Raw genomic sequence first — 23,152 nt, forward strand, 5'->3', positions numbered from 1 at the left:
GAGGTGGACCTAATCTAAAAATTTACCAATAATTTTTAATCCCGTACGCCTCCCGATACATTGCTTCGTCAACATGCGACCATTTCATATCTCCCGAAGACACTTCCGTATTTAGAAAAAAAAATAAATAAATAAATAAAAAGTGACCGATTTACCAGAACGTGGTAACTAAAAAGTGAGTACCCCTTTCAAATGTTGAAATGATTTTTTTTTTCAATTTTTTTTCATAATCTGGTTAGTGTTCAATCAATAATAATCCAGTGAAAAAATTTCAAAAAACCTATCAGTATAGAAACTCCACCACGTAAGTAAATAAATAAAAAATGTTACGTGCGCATGCATAAGCCTTGACTAGGGGGGTACTAAGGGAACGACCATTAAATAATTCTGCGGGTCGCCATGGAAATCAACGCCCAAGGAGTACCAAAATAGTTTTCATGATCTGAAGAAATTTTTTTTTTCGAAAAGTGGGTGATCACTTTTTCCATCTAAATTTAACTTAAAATGAGCACCCACTTTCTGGCCACCTGAGGAAGGGGCATTTATTTTCGTGTTTATTGGCTTAAAGGTTTTTTTGACAAGGCAGTTTGGTACGCGAATGCATATTTAACAGTTTTCGTTTATGCTCACGCATAGCATAAACAAAGGCTACGTCTGTGAAATGGAAAATAGTCCCAGAGTTCAGGGGTTAATACCATGCAAAAGAAATCAAACAAAAAGACTTTTTAGCCAAGAAACACACAGAAAGAAAAAAAAAATAGCATCCATTTTTTTTTCTATCGAATTCATTTGCTGTTTTTATTGAAAACTATTTTCCCCCGGATTTTTGATATAATTTTCCATTAAGGGCTGTGCGTCTCACGTTCGTAAATAACAAAACATTTTTTTTAAAGATTTCGGTGTGCTAAAAACGAATCTGCAAACCGTTTCCGTCGCAAAAAAATAGTTTTTATGATATGAAGAAATTATTTTTTCGAAAAATTGGCGATCACTTTTCCATGTAAATTTAACTTAAAATGAGCACCCATTTTCTAGCCACCTTAGAGAGGGGGGATTTTTTCCCATGTTTATTGGCTAAACAGCTTTCATTTATGCTTACGCATAGCGTAAACGAAGGCTACGGCTGTTAAATGGAAAATAGTCCCAGAGTTCAGGGGTTATTACCATGCAAAAGAAATCAAACAAAAAACTTTTTAGCCAAGAAACAGAAAAATGCCCCACTCTCAGGTGGCCAGAAAGTGGGTTCTCATTCTAAGTTAAATTTACATTGAAAAGTGATCACCAACTTTTCGAAAAAGTAATTTCATGAATGTCATGAAAACTTTTTTTTTGCTATGTAAACGGTTTGCAGATTCGTTTTTAGCACACCGAAATCTACAATAAAATATTTTGTTATATATGAACGTGAAATGGGCCTTAAAGTAAAATAATACCGGATTTTTTTGAGCAGATTTGCCGTTTAGTTGTACAAATATCCTCAAACCAGGTAATCACTAAAAGGGATTTTTAAAAGTCATCACCTGTATCGAGCAAAAGTTTAAAACCACCGATTACATGCCAGCCTACATCATGGTAACATATATTGAGTGAGTTCCTAACAGTATTTTGTATAGTTTTTTAGTTTAAACTCATTTTCCCAAAATTTCCCCAAACTTAACGTGTTCGATACAGTCTGCCGCCATTTGTATTTTTCAGATATACTGATAAACATTGAATGTTTTTGAACCGATTATACATTACATAAAAACACTAAAATCTTATCCAGTTAGGTAGAACACTTACTTTTCTTGCCTTTGATAACATTTATTTGTTATATATTTATTTTTTGACAACTTCTTTGTATCTGTGTTTAGTAATATAAACCCTTTTCATTTAATGTAACGTTTAGTCGGCTCGAAAAACAGTGTTTATTGGTGTATTTGAAAGCTACAAATGGTGGTGGACACTGTTGATTACTTTAAGTTAGAGAAAGTGAGTTAAAACTAAAAAAACTATACAAAATACTGTCAGAAACCTACCGATTATGTCAGCCTATGTCATGGTAACATATGTTCGGTGAGTTTCAGACACTGTTTTGTATAGTTTTTAGTTTTCAACTTACTTTCCCAAACTTAACGTATTCAACAGTATTCGCGACCATTTCTGTTTTTTGAGCCAATTAAACATTTTACATTACATAAAAACACTAAACAATTATCCAATTAGGTAGAAACGTAAATTACCTTACCTTTGCTTTCATTTATTTGTTTTTGGATGACTTTTTCGAATCTGTGTATAGTAACCCCCCTCCCCCCACCATCAACCAAATATTAATTACTAAATCACATTTTTTAAAACAACAACAAAAAAAAAAGCATTTAGCGTTTCAACATTTTTGCTCTGTTCGGCTTCATCCACTGATTGTTGGTCAAGTCCAAAACATGAATGATTGACAGAAACTCTCGAGGATCCAGATCAAATTCTGCAAGAGTACCATTTTTTTCAGTTTCGCCTTCTTTTTCACTTTTTGCAGTGGATTGCTGTACTAATATAAGAAACATGCATTTTCTCTTTTATTAAATTTTTCCATTACACCAAATTGAGCCACTGCAACGCTTGGCAGGGCACAGCTAGTATATATATATATATATATATATATATATATATATATATATATATATTGATCAGAACACAACATTTTTCTTTTAATAATTACATGTTATATGCTTGGTTTTTAAAACTAAATTTGCTGTTTATATCACTTGTTTGGATCATACTATTATTCTCATCTTGAGTGTTATTTGTGCAACGTTTTGATGATGATGATGATGATGATGACGACGACGACATTTGCAAAAAAGAAAAGCTCTACTAATGGAATGGCATATCTCTTTAAAATTTTAACTTTCCTATTCTCTCTTAATTTGAAATGCTTGACAGCAATTGAACGCTGTTCATCAATGTCTTACCTTTTTACCCTTTAGTCCTTTCTTTGCTTTGTCTTTGTCTGTCACAGGAGTACTCCTGGATCCGGGAACATTAGGATCACGTGATTCACTTCTACGGCTCACAGGAGGCTGTAAATCAAGAAAGTGTCAGTGATTTCAAAAGCAAAATCAAATGTAATTTTTCCTACATATTTTTTATCACACAAAATACATGTTAAAATATTCACCAATTCTCAGAGTGAGTTATGTATTCCCATTTTGCCATGGCTTTGTCACAAAAGTCAAACTGTCCCACACTGTTGGCTAATGTTGCATCCCGATGCCTGTTTTGCAAGTACTTTAATGAAATGTGCTCTGATGAGCTCATAACACTTGTGCCTTCTCGGTGTACATACTCCTAACTAACCTGACATGCACCAAAATCCCACCTCTTCGTTGCTGAGGTCTCTAGATGCTGGCAAGCCTTCTACTCTAATAGTTTCTTTCCTTGGACTGATAAACTTCGAAATTCCCTCCCTGCTTCCTGCTTCCCTGACGGTACTAACATGCAAAAATTTAAATGTAATGTGAACAGATATCTCGTTGCTCAACTCCCCACAGTACCCTATTAGACATAAGTCCAAATAGTAGCCTTTTATATTCTAAGTGGTAATAAGCCTTGTTTGGGGGATGAGAAATAAATAATAAAAAATTCATCTCATTTGGTAACACTTACATGGGTCGTTCCAAAAATAAAGCCTCCTATCTTTTTTTTTTTTGAAGAGCTACGAGGAGTCGTACCATTAAAACAAGCAACCTTTTGTGCTTCAGGATTTATTTTGCTACATAGTCACTACCATTTTTGCCATTGATGAACTGTGCGTGGGCGTCCAGAGTGCACTTATTCATACAAGGGTCATTCAAAAAGTAAAGCATCCTATTTTTTTAACTCAAAAAGTTGAAGAGTTACAAAAAACGAAAACGGTAATAGTACCATTAAAGCAAACGATCTTTTGTGCTCCAGGATTTATTTTTCTACATAGTCACCACCATTCTTACTGCACTTTTGCCAGGAATACAATGATGCATTTGTTTCTGATGCATGCCCCTGACAGGGGGTCCTTTCTTAGTGTCTTACAGCGTCAATATCTAAAACAGAGAGATGAAACTTTCAGGTGATAAATGCATAAGTTCACTCATCACAACAATGCAATTTGCAATCTCCTCTGTTCCATTCGGGTGGAATAACAAATAAGAGCATTACTTTTGAAACACCTCTCATACATATAAACAACAACAAAACTCATAGTAACCTTAATAAAAAAAACTTGCTTTTCTTTTTAGCTTTGTAAATTTAGATTTGAATAGCACTAGATCTTTCTGCTTTACTGCTAACATAGAAGATATTGCCACGACTGCTGTAAAGAAGGTGGGTTTTCTTTGCTGCACCAGAAAAACACTCACACCTGTCAGTATCCTATATTCCTACAAAGCCACTATTTGTCTATGCATGGAATATGGTTGCCATATATGGGCCGATGCATCAACCACAAATATCTCTCTATTGGGCAAAGTCAACTAAGCACAAACTTCTGTCCCATCCCTGCAATATTGCGCCCCTGTGCTTGTTTTACAAGTACTTTAATGGAATGTGCTTTGATGATCTCGTAGCATCAGTGCTCCCTCGACGTAAATACCCCCAACTAATCTGACAAGCAGCAAAATCTCACGTCTTCTTTGTAGAGGTTCACCGATGCAAGAAAGCCTTCTACTCTAAAAGTTTTTTCCTAAACTTTGGAATTCCCTCCCTGTATCCTGCTTCCCAAACTGTACTAACATGCAGAAATTTAAGCATTTAAGGTTAACAGATATCTCACTGTTCAACTCATATCTCACTACTCAACTCCCTATTTAGAATGTCACTGTAGAAATGATCTCTACTTCACAATAGCCCCTTATGTCTCACTGGCAATATACTTGTTTGGATTGAATATGAGTAAAAAAAATAAAAAAATATGAATAAATAAAAGTTCCATGAACAGCATTATGCCATCATGTGGAGGAACCACTTTGCAGTTTCTATCATTATGTGTCGACTGCTTTTCTGAAGTAGTGAGGACTCTCTGTGGTTATGTAGCACTGTTGTCGTTTGCCATTAAATGCTGTCAAGCCAAATTACGTTTTCCTGGCTTACTGATTTGTCCTGGTGATAGACATTTATTTAATGCAGAGATATGAGATGAAAATAACTTCATACTTATAAGCAATAGAGAAACTCGTTGCTACCATGCCAAAAAAAACTCTGTCTTTTCTTTTAGTTTTATTAACCATGATATTAGTAAGATTATCTAGAACAGGTAAGAATTGTTGAAAGCGTTATATCTCCACCCCTCAGCTTGAAACATTTGTAACGAACAATGAAAATACACTACTTGTTGCTACCAATCCAACTTTTGTTGTCTTGTTTTTGTGAAAATAGTATATATATATATATATATATATATATATATATATATATTTATATATATATATAAAATAAAAATTACAATTAAATTTACCAAAATGATCCAAGATGGTAAAACTAAAGTATATTATAAATATTAAAGAATTAATATTCATAAAGTAATCTCAACCAGATGTAAAATCTCGATAAAACCAAATAGGAGATAGAGCTTATAATAGGAGCAAACAGTTAATAAAACATGTTAAAAAACACTTTGAAAAAGAGTTAAAAACATATTTAATCTGAAAAGGAAACACTTGATAAGTGGATAGTTTCGAAGAAATACTTTCCTTCCCATCAGAGGGCGGAGTTTCGAAGAAATACTTTCCTTCCCATCAGAGGGCAGGAATTAGCAAAATGCGGGATCGGATTTTGCATACAAAAGTATTTGATGAAACAACAAGTAAGTCAAAGATCTTACTTGATAACAAAAAGTGGAGCAGAGGGAATATGGTGAAGAAAAAGGTGATTACATGCGAACAGACAGTCTGGTGAAAGGTAAATAATCCAATGACGGTATAATCCAAAAATATAACTCCAAGAAAGTCAATTGAGTTTCCACCCGCACAAGTAAAGTTTGCTCATATATATGGGAAAATAAAAGAATTTAAAACTGTAAATTAAAATTTACAATTAAATTTATTATTCGACAGAAGGGAACTTGGAACTGGGGAACAAATTTGATTTGGTTTTTAGCCATTAAAAATTACTGCTAAAGAGTCAAAATTTGATTTGGTTTTTAGCCATTAAAAATTACTGCTAAAGAGTCAAAATTTGATTTGGTTTTTAGCCATTAAAAATTACTGCTAAAGAGTCAAAATTTGATTTGGTTTTTAGCCATTAAAAATTACTGCTAAAGAGTCAAAATTTGATTTGGTTTTTAGCCATTAAAAATTACTGCTAAAGAGTCAAAATTTGATTTGGTTTTTAGCCATTAAAAATTACTGCTAAAGAGTCAAAATTTGATTTGGTTTTTAGCCATTAAAAATTACTTAATTAATTATTTAAAAGTAAAATACGATTTGGTTTTTTGCCATTAAAGTAAAATACGATTTGGTTTTTAGCCATTAAAGTAAAATTTGATTTGGTTTTTAGCCATTAAAAATTACTTAATTATTTAAAAGTAAAATACGCTTAAATATGATATTTTAATTTATGCAGATTTCGTAATTATTGTCTATAAATGATTTTTCTTGGATTTTTATTGCTTCATAATTTATAACCTACATAAAATGTATTAATTAAAAGAGTAGAAGACTTTTCTTGTAAAATTTACTCAACAAAAACAAAGAGGAAGGTCACCGAATATATTTGCATACCGATAAATTCTTGCAACCATTGCTCCCTTTTTCAGCAAGAAGCTTCCTCCTTTCTGCCACTTCCGTTTGGGTCAAAGCAAACCTGGAGAGGACCTAAAAAGAGTACAAGAATTGTTGGTTTTGTTTCGAGTTATCAAAAAGGCAGAGCTGTTTGGGGTAAAATAGAAAGTGTCCACTTGGTGATGGCTTTCATTCTTGAAATTGAAAATCAATAACCGGCGTTTATCAAAAACAATCCCTCTTCATTTTAAAGCACTTCGGTTTTGGTTGAATGTTTTTGGCATTTTACAGTATAGGCAACAAAACAAAAAAAGTGGCCAAAATACAAATATAAAAAATAAATGTTACTAAAGACAAGATAAGTTACTTTTCTACCTACCTTGATAAGTTATTGTGTTTTAACTTATTTTAAAACGTTTATTTAGTTCCAAATACAAATAAATTTTTCGTTTTCTTGTCTATACTTCAAAATACCCAAATTTTTATTTTAACTTGGATGCACATATGGGAATCAGTTATGCATCAGATCTTTCTTTTTATGTTTTGCTAATGTGCTTCTACAGAATTTGAACTAAACTAAACTTTGTTTTCAAAATAAATCTAGAACTTAGGTTACAGTTATGGTTTAAAAAAGCAGTTTGGTTCAAATTCTGTAGAAGTACAAAAACTATTTTCAAACTAAAGCACATTCCAATGATACAAAAAAAAAGTCTGATTTGATTATATGTTAAAAAAAAAACAAAAAAAAAACAGAAAAAGCAAAAATCATCTGGCTTCAAAAAATATAATGAGGAAGTTTTTTTTCGATAAATACCGGTTGTCAATTCCTGATGTTAAAACTGGAAGCCATGGCGAAGTGAACCCTTTCTATCTTATCAACATGTTTTTAGTTAGAAGAAATAAATGGTTGCCCATTGATTGCATTGTGGCAGAGGAAAAGGAAGACCGTCGGGTTAGTTTGAAGCATACAAACAATCAAGACTATGACAATTAAAACTCACAATCAATACAAATGTTTAATGTAGATGTTGACTTGACTTGATTTATTTACATACGCCATAGAGCTTCAGCACATGCTTGAAAACAAAATTATTATGGTCTTGGACTAATTTTTCAATTGTCAGAAGCAATATGCCAATCTCAACCTTCATCTAGTTGGCTCATCTCTTTGGTGAACATCGTCTTAGTCTTTCTGGAATGAAATCTTCTTTATAAGATTTTTTTACATAGTTGGAGTCCGGTAGCTGGGAAGCATGTTCAAACCATGTTAACCTTTTTTTTTTAATAACACTATAGATGAATCTGCTAATATTAAACCTTTTTTCTGATATTTGTATTTCTTCATCTGTCTTCTATGTTATTCCAATGATAATTCTTAAACATTTGATTTCAAAGACATTGAGTTTGCTCTCATGCTCTGCCAGTTTATAGTCCATGTTGCATATACAACAATAGGAATTATAAATACATTGTGAAGTTTTAACTTCGGAGCAGTTGACATGTCCTTCACGTTCCAAATTATTTCTTTTAGATATGCACGTCTCTTTTTCAAGGCATATTGTAACAGACATAAGAGATTACTGTAAATTAGGAGAGATTATATCCATAGGGGCATCCTAAGTGGGGAGTTGTGCAGCGAGATGTCTGTTCACATTACATTTGAATTTCTGCATGTTGGTACAGTAAGAGATCAAAAAGCAGTTCGATAAAAGATGCTTTTAAAACAGCATTTACCAGTTTCAAGTGTTATCTGGTCAACCTAACTATTTGATGGTTGTTCTCTTAATCTTTCTTCAATTAAATCTTTATAGGATTTCTTTATAAAGCTGAAGTTTGCTAACTGAGAAACACATTCCAACCATGTTAATTTCTTTGCGCATCTCAAATAGTTCTTAAACATTTGATTTCAAAGATATTGAGTTTACTCTCATGCTCTACCATTTATAGTCCACGTTTCACCTGCATATATAGCAATAGGAATTATTAATATGTTGTGAAGTTTTAACTGTAGAGCTGTTGAAATGTCCTTCCTGGTCCACATCTCTTCTTTTAGACATCCAAATAAAGAAGCTGCTAGAAGTTGAATGAGTTGCTATTTCTATAGTTGGTATAGTTTGAAATAGTATTTCTTTGATCTGTCACAATTAAGTTTGAAATAGTATTTCTTTGGTCTGTCACAATCAAGTTTAAATATTATTTCTTTGATCTGTCACAATTAAGTCTGAAATAGCATTTCTTTGGTCTGTCACAATTAATTTTGAAGTATTATTATTTTGGTCTGTCACAATTAAGTTTGAAATAGCATTTATTTGGTCTGTCACAATTAAGTTTGAAATAGTATTTCTTTAGTCTGTCACAATCAAGTTTGAAATATTATTTCTTTGATCTGTCACAATTAAGTCTGAAATAGCATTTCTTTGGTCTGTCACAATTAAGTTTGAAATCGCATTTCTTTTGGTTTGTCACAACAAAATTTGAAATAGCATTTCTTTGATCTGTCACAATTAAGTTTGAAATAGTATTTCTTTGGTCTGGGACAATTAAGTTTGAAATAGCATTTCTTTAGTCTGTCATGATTAAATTTGAAATATCATCTTAGTCAGTCTGCAATGCTTGATTGTGAACTGGTAGCCCATTGAGCCAGTATGAATCATTAGAAAAGCAAAGAAAGATACTTTCTTACGTCTAAAATACGATAAGTTCAACAAAGACTGGACTATTGTAATGAATTTTCTTCTGTCAAGCTGAGATATTTTGTTCTCTTCAGCCATAGGAGGTTTACCCACCCAGATCTTGCCTTCTGTCTTTGGAAAAGAATTTATGGCTCTCACCAAGAAATACTGACAGGGTTGCTCAGGTAATTTTTAATGGGTCAAAGTGCACCACCTCTTGTATGCTGGTTTATTTTCCTTAATGGAAGGGAGATTAACATTGATCTGTCAAGCATGTTTGAAATAAGATTTTCATTGGTCTGTCAAGCATTTTTGAAATAAGATTTTCATTTTCTGTCAGACTTAATTATGAGACATTATTTTCATTGTTAACTCTTGCTTCTCTTATTTTGCCATTTAGTCCAACCAAATCTGACAAAAGGAGAAGAATTGCTCGGTCAGAATCTATCCGTCTAACACTTATTGTTGGTGAGCTTTTGACCTTGAAGTATTTTTTTTTTATCTCCTTACATTAAGTGACTTTATATCTTGTCTGGAGCAATTTCAATAAAAGAAAGCCCATGTTGAATACACACATCTCAAGAACTGATATTGATACGTCTTGAGTAGCAGTAGACATGGGTATGTACAAGTGATAGGACGATTCCAATATTTTTGTCGATTCCAATACTATTACCGATTCTGTTCTAAATTCCCAATTCTGATACAATTACTGATTCCAGATCAAAAATCGCGGAAACGCATAAACTATAAAATTTCAATTTTTGAGAAGGGGGGAGAGGTATTTAAATTATTTTCTGGAGAGTTCTCATCTATATATATATTTTTTTTTTTTTGAATTCCACAAACTTTTTAATGTTTTCATTTTTGTATCCTACCCAAGTTTTTTATAAATTCAATATGAGATTTTCATTAATATTTTTCACTTGTGGCATTTTTTCCTATTTAACAACTTCTGTCATTTTTACCTGTGATATTTTAACAGTGCCATTTTTCTGGTGCCATTTTGCTGGTACAATTTTTACCAAAATTATGATACTTAAATTTTAGTTTTACTAATAGTTTAAAATCAATAAACATCTATCATTTTATCATTATTATCAGCAACGGAAAATTAAGTCTTAAACAAAAATCAAAAACATTTAAAGAATCGTTTTTAAAATAGGTAAGTAGGCTAAAGATTTTCCGATTCCAATACTCCTAAAATTTCCGAGTTTTTCAATTCCGATTTTGATTAATCATCTCAACACTATGTTATAAATGGTTTGGTTAGTTTTTATCTAAACTATAATGGAAAACATCTACTAAACTTAATTCTATGGGGCACACAGCACAAGGAACTATACGACCGACTAAACTATACACATTTATTTACATACTGATGAATGTAAAGTTGACTTACAACACAACATAACAGAACATACAATACACATTTTATTTGCAAATTAAAAATGTAAAGTGGACTTGTTGAAGAGGATCGAAAGGATGAGGTGCCAATCAACCTGCAACTAATAAAGTAGACTGTAGGCAAAAAAGGTGATGGCAATAAGAAAAAGATGACAAACACAGATGATCAGTTAAAAAACGATGGGTTACCAAGTAAAAACGATAAATTGCATGGCAATGGAGATTGTGTATCCAGACATGATCTGATGCTGAGAACTAGTAGCCAGACTTTGATAGGTGCTGAGATTGGTAGCTGATCATCGGAAGGCACTAGAACAGGTAGCTAGATGCCAGTGGGTACTAGAATGAGTAGCAGAACATCAGTAGGCACTGAAACAGATAGTATAATTAATTTTGGGCCAGGTTTCTTACAGGAAAAAATGTCTATGGCATTTATTGCCTTTATATATTTTAATCTCTGTCTAAAAGTAAAAGTCTGTTATTTTGTTTAGTTGTGAAAAATTGAGTTTTGCGTTTTTTTCTTTGTTGTTTGAAAAAGGTTGTTACTATTTTGAGCACTCATGATTGTGATGTATTTTGAAGAGTGTCAAGTTTCTGTTCACAGTGTATTTTGTTTACAAAAATGGGGCCAGTGATCTGGCACACTGCAACAGACTTACAACATAACATAACAGAACATACAATACACAACTTTTTCCTCACAATGGTGAAGCTCTACCAAACATGATAGATTGAGGATATAAGATAGAGCTTCTTCATATTACCAACCATGTAAAAACTTGTCTAGCCATGGTGAATTCCTATTTCTCTCTTCTCGTTACTCAGTCATTAGTGACCTTAGCAACTAGTGTCATTTTTCCCTTGTTTCCTTACAATCCCATGATAGGGGAACATACACATTAACTTGTCAAGTTTTAAAAAGCAGTTTTATTGGTATATTGTTAGAGAATAGTGTGCATCAGCAATAACCCTAATCAGGTTGAACCAGCTTCCTCCAAAAGAGGAAGTTTCATAGGAGTATGAAATTTACAAGTGGTCCCCAGTCGCATGTATATCCTTGGCAGGGAAGATGACAACATTAGGTTTTTGCAACTCTTGCAAGGAGGTGCCGACATACTTCCACATACAGCGCCTGGAATTCCCAAATTGGTAACCCATTTTAGTAATGACCAGGCTCAACATTGCTTACCTTTGGTGATCTGGCAAGAACTGGTGTGTCAACATGATTATGCTGTATATGATGGCACAATCACGTTGACACACTGGGTCTCACCAGTTCACTGAGTTAAGCAACATTGAGGCTGGCCAAATAGGTGACCATTTGGGAAGGCGAGACGCTGTATGTACCACAAGATAAAATACCAGCTTGAGAAACTGACACAGTCTACCCTTCTCTGAAGGGTAGATGTTCCTCTCTTAAGTCGTGGTAGGCACTTCATCTAGTGATGGCATCACGATAAAAAATACTTTTGATAGCCCTGGCGAAGCATCAAGTATTCAGCTACCAACAAGATTTGAATTACACTGCAAACTCGTGTAGTGAGTTCAATCTCGGCTACAGCTGCGCTGGCTGGATGGATGGATGGTTAGAGAATAGCCGAGCAGAAGCAGTAAATTATCTGTGTATCTATCAATCTATATAATTATCTATCTATCTATCTATCTATCTATCTAGCGATGAGTGGACAACAAAGATTTGAATCATTATGTTTTGACAAGTTGTCAAACTTTGTTGAACTCTGTGTCCGGTCAGTTTGCATTGGAAAATATCCGAACGAGTATTGGAAGTGATATGTCACATGTAACGTGTTTAGGTTTGTGCAAGCATAGAGGCAGTTGGATTGGAAACAAATAAGAAGACAGGTAAGCTAAAAACGGGTCTCCCCATGAGGGAGAGGGAGGTCTCAGAATGGAGACAAAAGAACCTCCCAGGCTAATGATCGTCGATCATTCTTTTCTCCTGTGATGAATACCTGGGAGTGAATAAAATACATAAAATCTCAGATCGTCTTGGGTCTTGTCTTGTAGCATTCCTTTAAACAGATTCTAGCTCCCCCAAGGATGGTTGACGAACTTCCCAGAAAAACCAATAGGAGAAACAGGTATGTCATCATGTCATGTTATGTGTATGCAACATATATTCTGACATGCATGCACCAACACCACGAGGAGTCACGAGCCATAAAATAGACATTAAGAATCCGAGGACAACAGTTTGTTTTACAACAACAAAATGTATACGATACATACATATGGTCAGTTTTTGATAAGAATACAACAGACATTTATTAGTGCTACATACACATTCAAAACACATCACAATGCAAACAGTATACACATTCAATACAAATACGTCACAAACGCATTATCTAACAATATTATTGCTTAAGTTTTAAATAGTATTTCTTTGGTTTGTCACAATTGAGTTTTTTACTGTCATGCTCATGTCATGTAAGTTATACAAATAATTGGTCAGTATTTCTTACCTCTGCAAGATCATTGGTACCGGTGTCTCCAATACAACTATTACCAAATTATAGTGTTGTCCGTTGTTATAGTCGGTAACATTTCAAGATCTAAATGGTGACGTTCCCTCCTCAGCCTTTCCATCATCTGTAATGCTTTGCAGACATTTTTCTTGGAATCAACAGATGTCGATGTCATCACATATACCAAAGAAAGTGCTATTTCAAACTTATGTATGACAGACCAACGAAATTCTATTTAAAATCTATTTTATATCCAAAGATAATGTTAATTCTAAACTTGTGTATGACAAAGCAAGGAAATTCTATTTCAAACTTAAGCATTATTACAAGTTATACAAATAATTAGTATTTCTTTACCTCGGCAAGGTATTTGGCACCGATGTCTCCAATACCATTGTTACCCAATCCAAGAATTAAAAGCGTTCTGTTTATTCGCAGAGCCTGGGGGATAAAAAACAAAAATACTTGTTATTTCAAATATTCTAAATATCAAAGAGTTAAATATTTACAAAACTTGGATCATTTATCTGGATCAATACCAGAATTTAATGGATTCCTTTGTGACTTACGTGCCACCGTTTCATAGAAATGTTGCATATGCAATGGATGTTTACGTTATTGTTATACTGTTCTACCCTATTCCACCACTAAATGGACTTTTCCTGACTTTATGAATAGAGTCATTATGATCAATAGGTAGAAACGAGGAAGTATCACCTGTCAACCTGTTATTTCTGTACATTTTTTTTTATATATTTATATTTATTATTATTATTATTATTATATTATTAAATTTATTTATATTTTATATATTCTCATGCATCACGACATAACAAAGGCTTAGTGGTCACATGAGGATGAGAGCTAAAGAGATTGTCATTTGCTGATGAATAATATCTTTGAGAGAAATTGGAAACGTTGGGTTATATGGTCAGGATTTGATTATTTAAATAGATGGCTCAATAAGAATTTGTTAATATCGGATTTAAAAACGAGCATGTTGTACTTGGCTGGGAAGTAGCCCTGCAGTATGGTGTTCCACAAATGAGATGTTCTTTGGCAGAAACTCTTTTCATGATAGTTGTGTTTAGTATTCAGTACACACACGGAGGAAAAAAATTTCTGGCGAGCTTCATGTACCAGGCCTGAGAGCAAAATAATCTATACGACGTCTTATTGAGTCTGTGTATATCTTTAAAACAATGCTCGACTTCTTTGTTTCTGATTAATTGAACACAAGTTGCTATCTTATCTATTGGTAGCTGATAGAAAAGGGGCAATTGCAGGTTTATACCTTTTAAAGCGGATGAATATGGTTGGATCATTTGTGCCAGAAAGTATTTGACTCCTGATGCCATTCTCTAAAGAGTCAGATACGTCCTCTGATGGTGTACTGTGGCATGTCTGGGAAGGTACCACTCAGAGCACTCTTTCTTGCCTTTGCAAAGTAAAAATCAACTTTGCAATCTAGTGAGAAGGGAAGCGCTCTGCTCTCTTCAGCCTCTTCCTCACAGAAGAGACGTTGCTAATTTTTCTCTATTTTTATTGTAATTTCCATGGAAAATATTCGATTGAACTTCAATCTCTGTTTCCTCCTTGCAAGACATTCACAGCAAAATCTCGTCATCCTACCACAACTGAAAACAACTTTCCTTTCTTTCCTCCGTGTGTTAGGTTTAGGTGGAATTTACATGAACAGAATTTCTTTTTCGAAAACTTCCCATCCGTGAGACACATACATTACTATTTCCTTGCAGATTGCAACATGGTTTGCAACATGGTTGTTTCAAATCCAATGTCAAAAAACATTCGTCATAAACAATAATGAAATAAGTAATGGAACATTTCATCAATCATTTTCAGTCCTCTCATAATATTCTTCATCATTGAACTGATAATCTGTCCATCACATTAATTATAACCTTGGGGGGGGGGGGACAAAAAATAAAGACATAAGAGGAGAGTTGAGTAAACAAATATATTAATTTATTTTGGTTTGGATTTTTTGTTTTATGACGTATCAACCCTTTTTTGGGTTATTTAATGCCGAATATGATCATTTTGGTAAAAGGTTTTATACTTTGAGTTATTTATATCTTCAACTATTTATTTATAGTGTTTGGTCTGGCTGTTTTGTTTTGTGGCATATCCTTTTTCGGGTTCAGTCATTTTGGTAAACGTTTTTATGCTTCAAGTTCTTTATATTTTCAAATATTTAATCTTGATTGATTTATTGATTTGGTTCTTTTGTAGAGTAAAATTGTTGTTTTTGTTTTTCACTTTGCAGAACATGATTAAGTTTTTCCAGAAAAAAAGGGAAAAAAACAATAACATCAATGTTTGGTGCATTTTCGGTCAGGAAGTCAGTATTTTCCAACAGCATCAGTAAGAGCAGTATTACAAAATATATACAAATAAGAGGGCTACAAGCGAAACTGTTAGTGCTATCTACCAGAATATTAATTTCTCTTAAGAGCAATACCTGCTGTTATTTATTGCTAGGAGAATTCCTGCATGTGTGAGTAAATTAATATAGCATTAATCCTTATCCTCAAGTAATTTTTGACCTTGATAACTGAGATCTCATGACCAAAAGAAAAAGATATGTTAATATTAAATATAGAGGCAGAAATTGGATTATTATTATTATTATTATAGATTCATACAAATTATCATTATTATAATAAATTCATACAAATTATTATTATTATAATAAATTCATACAAATTGTACCTACATCAGCAAAGTGTTTTGCTCCTTGGTCTCCGATGAAATTTCCAGAAAGGATGATGGATGTGAGCTTTATGGCTTCTCTATCAGAAATTGCACGGCAGATGCTCTCGGCACCTTTCTTTGTCATTCGATTGTGCCGAAACGATACATACTCAAGTCTATGAAGAAAAAATTTGTAATCATCATCATAATCATCATCATCATTTTAACGTCCATTTTACATGCTAGCATGTATTAAATGGTTTTATGAAAGAGACTTCCAAACTTACCAATCTCTTATCTAGTCTTTATGCATCCCCCTTTTTCTCATTTCCACCTATGTTTTCTTTGGCCTTCCTCTGTGAACTGACACTGCTACCTCAACTGTTCTACATCTTGTAGCCCAAGAGCTCTCATCCATCCTTTCCACATGGCCATACCGTCGAAGTCTCCTATTTTGAACACATCTCTCTATATTGTCCAGATTTAATCCTCCTCTGATGTCATCAGATCTAAGCCTGTCTTTAAGACTTACATTAAATAAGCTTCAGCATCTTTAAGACTTACATTAAATAAGCTTCACAGATTGGAATGAAAATAAATGCCTCAAAGAACAAATTACTCATTGTTGGCTTCACCCCAACAGACGAAACATGCATCGTCATTAGTGATGATGTTTTTGAAGAGCTTGAGATTGCAAATATCTTGGTGTCATTATCTCATCACGGATCAAAGTGGAGCTGCCATCAAAGTCAGAATTGATTTTGCATTTCATGCTTTCTGCTGATTGAAGAACTGATCCTGTTATAACTATACATGCACATACATAGATCTGCAAAATTGTGTAGCAGTAGAGATGAGTATGTATTAGTGATGGGCCGATTCTAATATTTTTGTCGATTCCAATACAATTACCAATTTTGTTTGAAATTCCCAATTCTGATACAATTACTGATTCCAGATCAAAAATCACTTAAACATTTTAAAGGTAAATTTTTCATCTTGACGGGAGGCAGGTCAAGATTTGGTATAGGGTAGAGCATTGAAATGAGCATTATATTAAATACTCGCGCAAACAATCTTCCTTTATGACAGTGAATTCTGGCCTGTGAAAGTAGAAAACCTTAGACAATTAGAAACTTTCGATCACCAATTCCTGCATCACATACTCCATGTCCAATGGCAGTACTTCTTCTCAAACAACACAATATGTTTTGACTGCAAAATTAACTCCAATACGACAAGACATCCTCACGAGACACCTACACTGACTGGATCATGCTTTTTACGATCAACCAGAAGAGTTCATCAATGAAACAATTGCCCAATTTTTCTTACAGGTTGGAAAAAGCGATGTGGTGGGCAAAGAAAAACATGACTGATGACAGCTAAAAGTGACCTGGAACTCAACCTGGGCCCTCAAACCTGCAGAGTTTGCTGTTGGAAGAGCAAGTTGGCTTAAAATTATTCTATTATTGACATCATCGGGCTTGGTCAGCTATCGTGTGACAAGGATGGATTAAGTCGGCTCAACCCATTCCAGATTAATGCTATGTCAAGCACAAGTAGTATACCAATGAAATCTCCTTTTACGTCTCGTTTTACTGTCCAGATTTAGTTCTCCTCTGAAATCATTAGATCTAAAATTCTCTTTAAGACTTGTGCTAAACATCCATCTCATATCATTTCAATGCAATCGTTCACCTGCACAGAACAGGTTTTACTTCCATACATCATCACATTGCATACACACTTGATCAACACTTGGTAATGCTCTGCTAGTTAGTACTGGCAGAAGTTCCTTGGACTGAAACACAATTAAAGCAATAACAGGTACTCTAAAAATATTTCAATTAAATCTGTATATTTAGCAATGAGATTCTTTTCCAGGTCATCTTTGATTGAGTCATTCCAACTCCTTCTCACCTTAAAAAAATAAAAATTCAGATATTCAAATCCTGTGCGATAGAAAAAATACTTGAAGGTCAAGGATCATTTGCTGGAAATACCTTAATAGATATCTGACATATAAAGTTAGCTTGTCAGATTTAAGTTGAGAAATCAAATTTAGCTTCTTAATTTCTTCTTTTTTAACTTTATCAAATTTTTATTTGTTATTATTGTATCATGTTATTGGCAATATATTAACAGACTTTGCTGGAATTGTTTTTAAATATTTAGTCCAGATGAAACATTCATATATATAAAAGGCAAAACAGCCACACGCATTTTTGTATGTCCAAGAAAGGCTTTTTTTTTTTGCGGGGTTTCTCAACAAGGTCACTATTTTGGAGAACTTTCCTTATACTCCCTAGATTGTAATATCTCCGATTTGCAAATGGTCATCTTCTCTATTTTTATTCTGATCGAGTTAAAAAAAAACCCTGGTTTCGAGTGTTTGTTTGTCTTTTTCATATAAATAAAGCGAAACTATATCAAAGGAAAAGTAACTGCTTTTCGGCCTTCCAGCCAGGACGTCCAGAAAGGCAATCAGCTTTGATCAATGTGAGGGAAACCCTTCATATCAGACAATTGCCATTGAATTGGCCAGAGTTCTCCCTTTTTGGGAGGAACTGGTTTTCCCAACATCGTAGGGAAACAAGTACGGGGCAGAAAGGTGAAAGCTTAACTGGCCTACAGCCAAACGTTCATTTCTACACCTGCGTGATTCTTAATTACCAACTCATTCATTTCTTTTTCATCGTCACGATTTAAACACTTTACAGTTCCATTCGCGTCATAACACAGCAGTAAAATCTCAGGTTTTCTTTCACTTTCTTTTCCATCTTCGCGTCACAGATTTCAGCCTGCCTGCCTACTAACACGTTTTTTTTTCACACACCTACAAACACCCGGACAACGTCGAGAACCCCCGCTAGTTTGTAAATAATTATGAAAAACTAAAATATCACCAAAGGGAATAACTCATTAGACGATTGTGATGACTTTCTCTAGAAACTACCATTTACATTTGTTTTGATGCTTGCTTGAAGTCATTCTTGACCGACTCATTCCATGTCTTTCTTGGCCTGCTTTTTCCTCGCTTATCCTCATATTCTGTTCACCTGTTCATCTAATCAGAGCTTTGTTCAACATGTTTATACCACTATCGTTGGTTGCAGTTCAGAGCTGACTCCAATCTGGCCCCGCTCAACCTTGATAGACAGAAGTCAAAACTAACTGTTAATCAAGGCACACATTATAAATCCATTGAACCATAGCCAATTACAAATCCATTGAACCATAGCCATGCCATACCTTGGCATCCTCAGAAAGATGGAGCAAGTAGGATTGCAACATTCACTCGCATGTAACATAGCACTACAGACATGGCTCTTGTAAACTTGATCCCAACTAATAAATAAGAGTTAATAACATGTTTAGGGAGAAGCCCATGCAGTTCTTACATTCAAGATTGAACTTGATCCGTATTCCTTACCCTCTCTTTTGTTCTTGGACACAAATTATGTGAATGCCACAGATGTAAATAAGTCTGCATCCATTCTCATCTGTCATTCTAGTACCTGTCAATGTCATCAGAAGAGATACAGCCGTTCCCTTCTTAAATTGAACTCATACACCTCAACTCTAGTGACGAAAAGCGATTAAATGAGGGTTACTATCGTTTCCTTTTTAGTTGGGTTACTACTGTAGCATGATAAGTAAAAACAATTTTCGGTGTTCTTCATGCAAAAAACATAACTCAATTTACAATGTGTTGGGGCAAAATAACATCTTCAACTCCAATAATAAGGAGTCAAAACTCACTTGTTATCAAGCATACACCACAAATCTATCAAACCAAAGGAATGAATTAGAAAATGATTTTTACTATAGAACTGCACTGGAATTTTTTTCCATAGAAATAAATGGATGATTATTTTTCTTATGGGAATGCAATGTCCAATTATTTTTACCCTTCAAATTAAGTGGAAAATGATTTTCAGATATATATTATATATTGGAAAAATATTAATATTATCGAATTGAATAGACAATAAACTTTTATTATAGGAATGCATTGGAAATATTTTAATTATAGGAATGCATTAGAAATATTTTTTTATCATAGAAATGCATTGGTAAATAATTTTACTATAGAAATGACTTTAAATTTGAAACGACTTTAAAAGAATATTATATTTCAGAATTTTTTAGATGAAGATTTATAATTTGTGAAAATTATAGAACAAACAGACAAACTGTTTAAAAAAAAATACGCCTTTAGATATAAATAAAAAGATTTTTTTAAAATTAAAATCGGATTTAAAACCCCTTGTCAGAGAAATAGTTTTGTTCTCTTTTTTTTTTTTTTGCATGGAAGCAAAAAGTCCATTCTCACGTTGTTGTTATCAAGATTGCACTGGCTGGTAACTGCATGTAACAACTCTCTAGTTTAAAAAAATGAATTTAAGCTGAAAAGGTGCGTGGTCAGCAAATATGAAGTTGAAGCATCTTGAATAAAGTGAAAAATATAGAGCAAACAGACAAACTGTTTTTAAAAACATGCTTTTAGATGCAAATAAAAAAAAAAAATTTTTCTAATCAATTTCGAATTTAAAATAATTTGCATTTTTTTATATTATTCGGATTACTGTTCTCATATTTGATATGAGAATAGTAGTCCAAATAATGCAGATAATTTTACTTAATAGAATAATAAAGTCCATGAAATATTTTACTTTGATAATTTTACTTAATAGAATAATAAAGTCCATGAAATATTTTACTTTGATAATTTTACTTAATAGAATAATAAAGTCCATGAAATATTTTACTTTGATAATTTTACTTAATAGAATAAATAAAATCCATGAAATATTTTACTTTGATAATTTTACTTAATAGAATAATAAAGTCCATGAAATATTTTACTTTGATAATTTTACTTAATAGAATAAATAAAATCCATGAAATATTTTACTTTGATAATTTTACTTAATAGAATAATAAAGTCCATGAAATATTTTACTTTGATAATTTTACTTAATAGAATAAATAAAATCCATGAAATATTTTACTTTGATAATTTTACTTAATAGAATAATAAAGTCCATGAAATATTTTACTTTGATAATTTTACTTAATAGAATAAATAAAATCCATGAAATATTTTACTTTGATAATTTTACTTAATAGAATAATAAAGTCCATGAAATATTTTACTTTGATAATTTTACTTAATAGAATAAATAAAATCCATGAAATATTTTACTTTGATAATTTTACTTAATAGAATAATAAAGTCCATGAAATATTTTACTTTGATAATTTTACTTAATAGAATAAATAAAATCCATGAAACATTTTACTTTGATAATTTTACTTAATAGAATAATAAAGTCCATGAAATATTTAGATTCTCCGAATCTAAAGAAAGAAGAAAATTCATGAATAAATTCAATCCAGACTTACAAACTGTCTTTTCCCAAGAGTTCTCCATAATTTTCTTCCTCTACATGTGTTGCATCCAAGAAAAGCTTCCTGAAAATAAATAATTGAAATAAGAATTTTAAAACGGTAAATTCTTTTATTAAAAAAATATGCAATACCTTAAATTGGAATTGTTAATATGATCACGTTGATATTTCTTTTGGTTCTTGTTAGATATTTTGGATTTTCACTCATTGGAGAGTAAGAAAAATATATCTATTTAAAATGAAAAAAGGTTATTTCAAAAACATCTTTTAAGAAATGTTTTATTTAAAATTAGGCAAAACGCCTTTGAATATTATTTTATTATTAAAAAAAAGGGCATTTGTTATTAAACATTTTTTTATCTCTGACGATGGATATGTCATATGAAAATTTTAAGGTAAAAAAAGGATTTTTAATGAAAAAACTATTTGCATTTTATATGTTGTGTCAAAGGAATTCTGCCTGTTGCCTGGTTTCAAATTTAGAAATATATATATATATATATATATATATATATATATATATATATATATATATATATATATATATATATATATATATATATATATATATATAATTATTAATATAATTATTTTTAATACCTAAACACACAAATGCTTTATCCTTTCTGGAATTATCAGTATAGAGAGTAGCGATTACAGCCATTTGGGAGATTCGAACTCGGCTGTGAAGCTACCTTTGACTCTATTAGCAAAGAACACATCACACGGCCAATGTTAACTGCGAGAAATGCAGTTGAAATAAACATTTATATTAAAGCGTAAAAGTCGGGCAAGAGTGATCTTATGATTATAACAACATGATCTGCGCATGTAAGCTTAAGTAACTGACTTATTTCAACTTAGAGTGCTCAACATTAAGAACCGAGTTTTTAAAGAGGCTGGCATAATTATTACTATAATTATTTTTAATACCTACAGACACTAGAATTTCATCTTTTCAGGAATCATCAGTGCAGGGAGTAACGATTACAGCCAGTTGGGAGATTCGAATCTGGCTAATATATATATATATATATATATATATATATATATATATATATATATATATATATATATGTGTGTGTACAACTCCCCATAATCAAAGAAATATAAAGGCGAGGAGACATTATATTTTATACGTAATTTCTATATATAGCATTCTTTAAACCACATCTATATTGATTGAGTTACGGTCATTAGCACATGACATTAAATTAAATCTATTTAAATAATTAACTCGATGATATTACTTATTCAACATAATAGCCTTGTTTCAACTGTACTATTTAAAAATATAATTTAAAATGTAATTATTTAGTTTATTTTCATTTCAATTTTTATATAACTTATGCCGAGATAAGCGGAGAACACATACAGCACTTGGAATTCCCAAATAGTCACCCATTTTTAATATTGACCAGATTCAATGTTGCTTAACTTCAGTGATCTGATGGGAACTGGTGTGTCAATGTGATTATACTGTATATACTAGCTGGACGCCCGGCGTTGCCCAGTCTTACAATACACTTAAACATGATATTTTAATTTATGCAGATTGCGTATGTATTATTTTCAAATCAGTCCTCTATTGAATATTATATAATACGAGGAATAATTTACCCGGTGAACTAATTCGCAAAAAAGAAAAATTAAAGATAATGTCATTCATCAAATTCTGTCTGTGTTTGTTTACAATATCACGTCAGCTGATATTTGGTCTTGAT

The 23,152-nt window shown here is 32.5% G+C and overlaps 1 protein-coding gene across 4 annotated transcripts in view; it reads right to left on the reverse strand.

Annotated features, from left to right (window-relative positions):
* The window catches only part of LOC145242375 (leucine-rich repeat-containing protein 71-like), a 124,076-nt gene that overhangs the window by 41,021 nt on the left and 59,903 nt on the right, over nt 1-23,152 (reverse strand). For all 4 annotated transcript variants that reach the window (XR_013862721.1, XM_080105379.1, XM_080105378.1 and 1 more), the window contains 5 exons: nt 21,424-21,492; nt 16,034-16,187; nt 13,654-13,737; nt 6,729-6,821; nt 2,949-3,056 (listed from right to left, as the gene is read on the reverse strand). Coding sequence is in view for 3 of the 4 variants with exons in the window: in XM_080105379.1 (XP_079961505.1) it covers nt 2,949-3,056; nt 6,729-6,821; nt 13,654-13,737; nt 16,034-16,187; nt 21,424-21,492 (508 nt within the window). In the remaining variant the exon portion in view is untranslated. The remainder of the gene's footprint in view (nt 1-2,948; nt 3,057-6,728; nt 6,822-13,653; nt 13,738-16,033; nt 16,188-21,423; nt 21,493-23,152) is intronic.

The sequence above is a fragment of the Euprymna scolopes genome, chromosome 21 (genome assembly GCF_053919585.1).
Source record: "Euprymna scolopes isolate OS-2025 chromosome 21, ASM5391958v1, whole genome shotgun sequence".
Taxonomy (NCBI): domain Eukaryota; kingdom Metazoa; phylum Mollusca; class Cephalopoda; order Sepiida; family Sepiolidae; genus Euprymna; species Euprymna scolopes.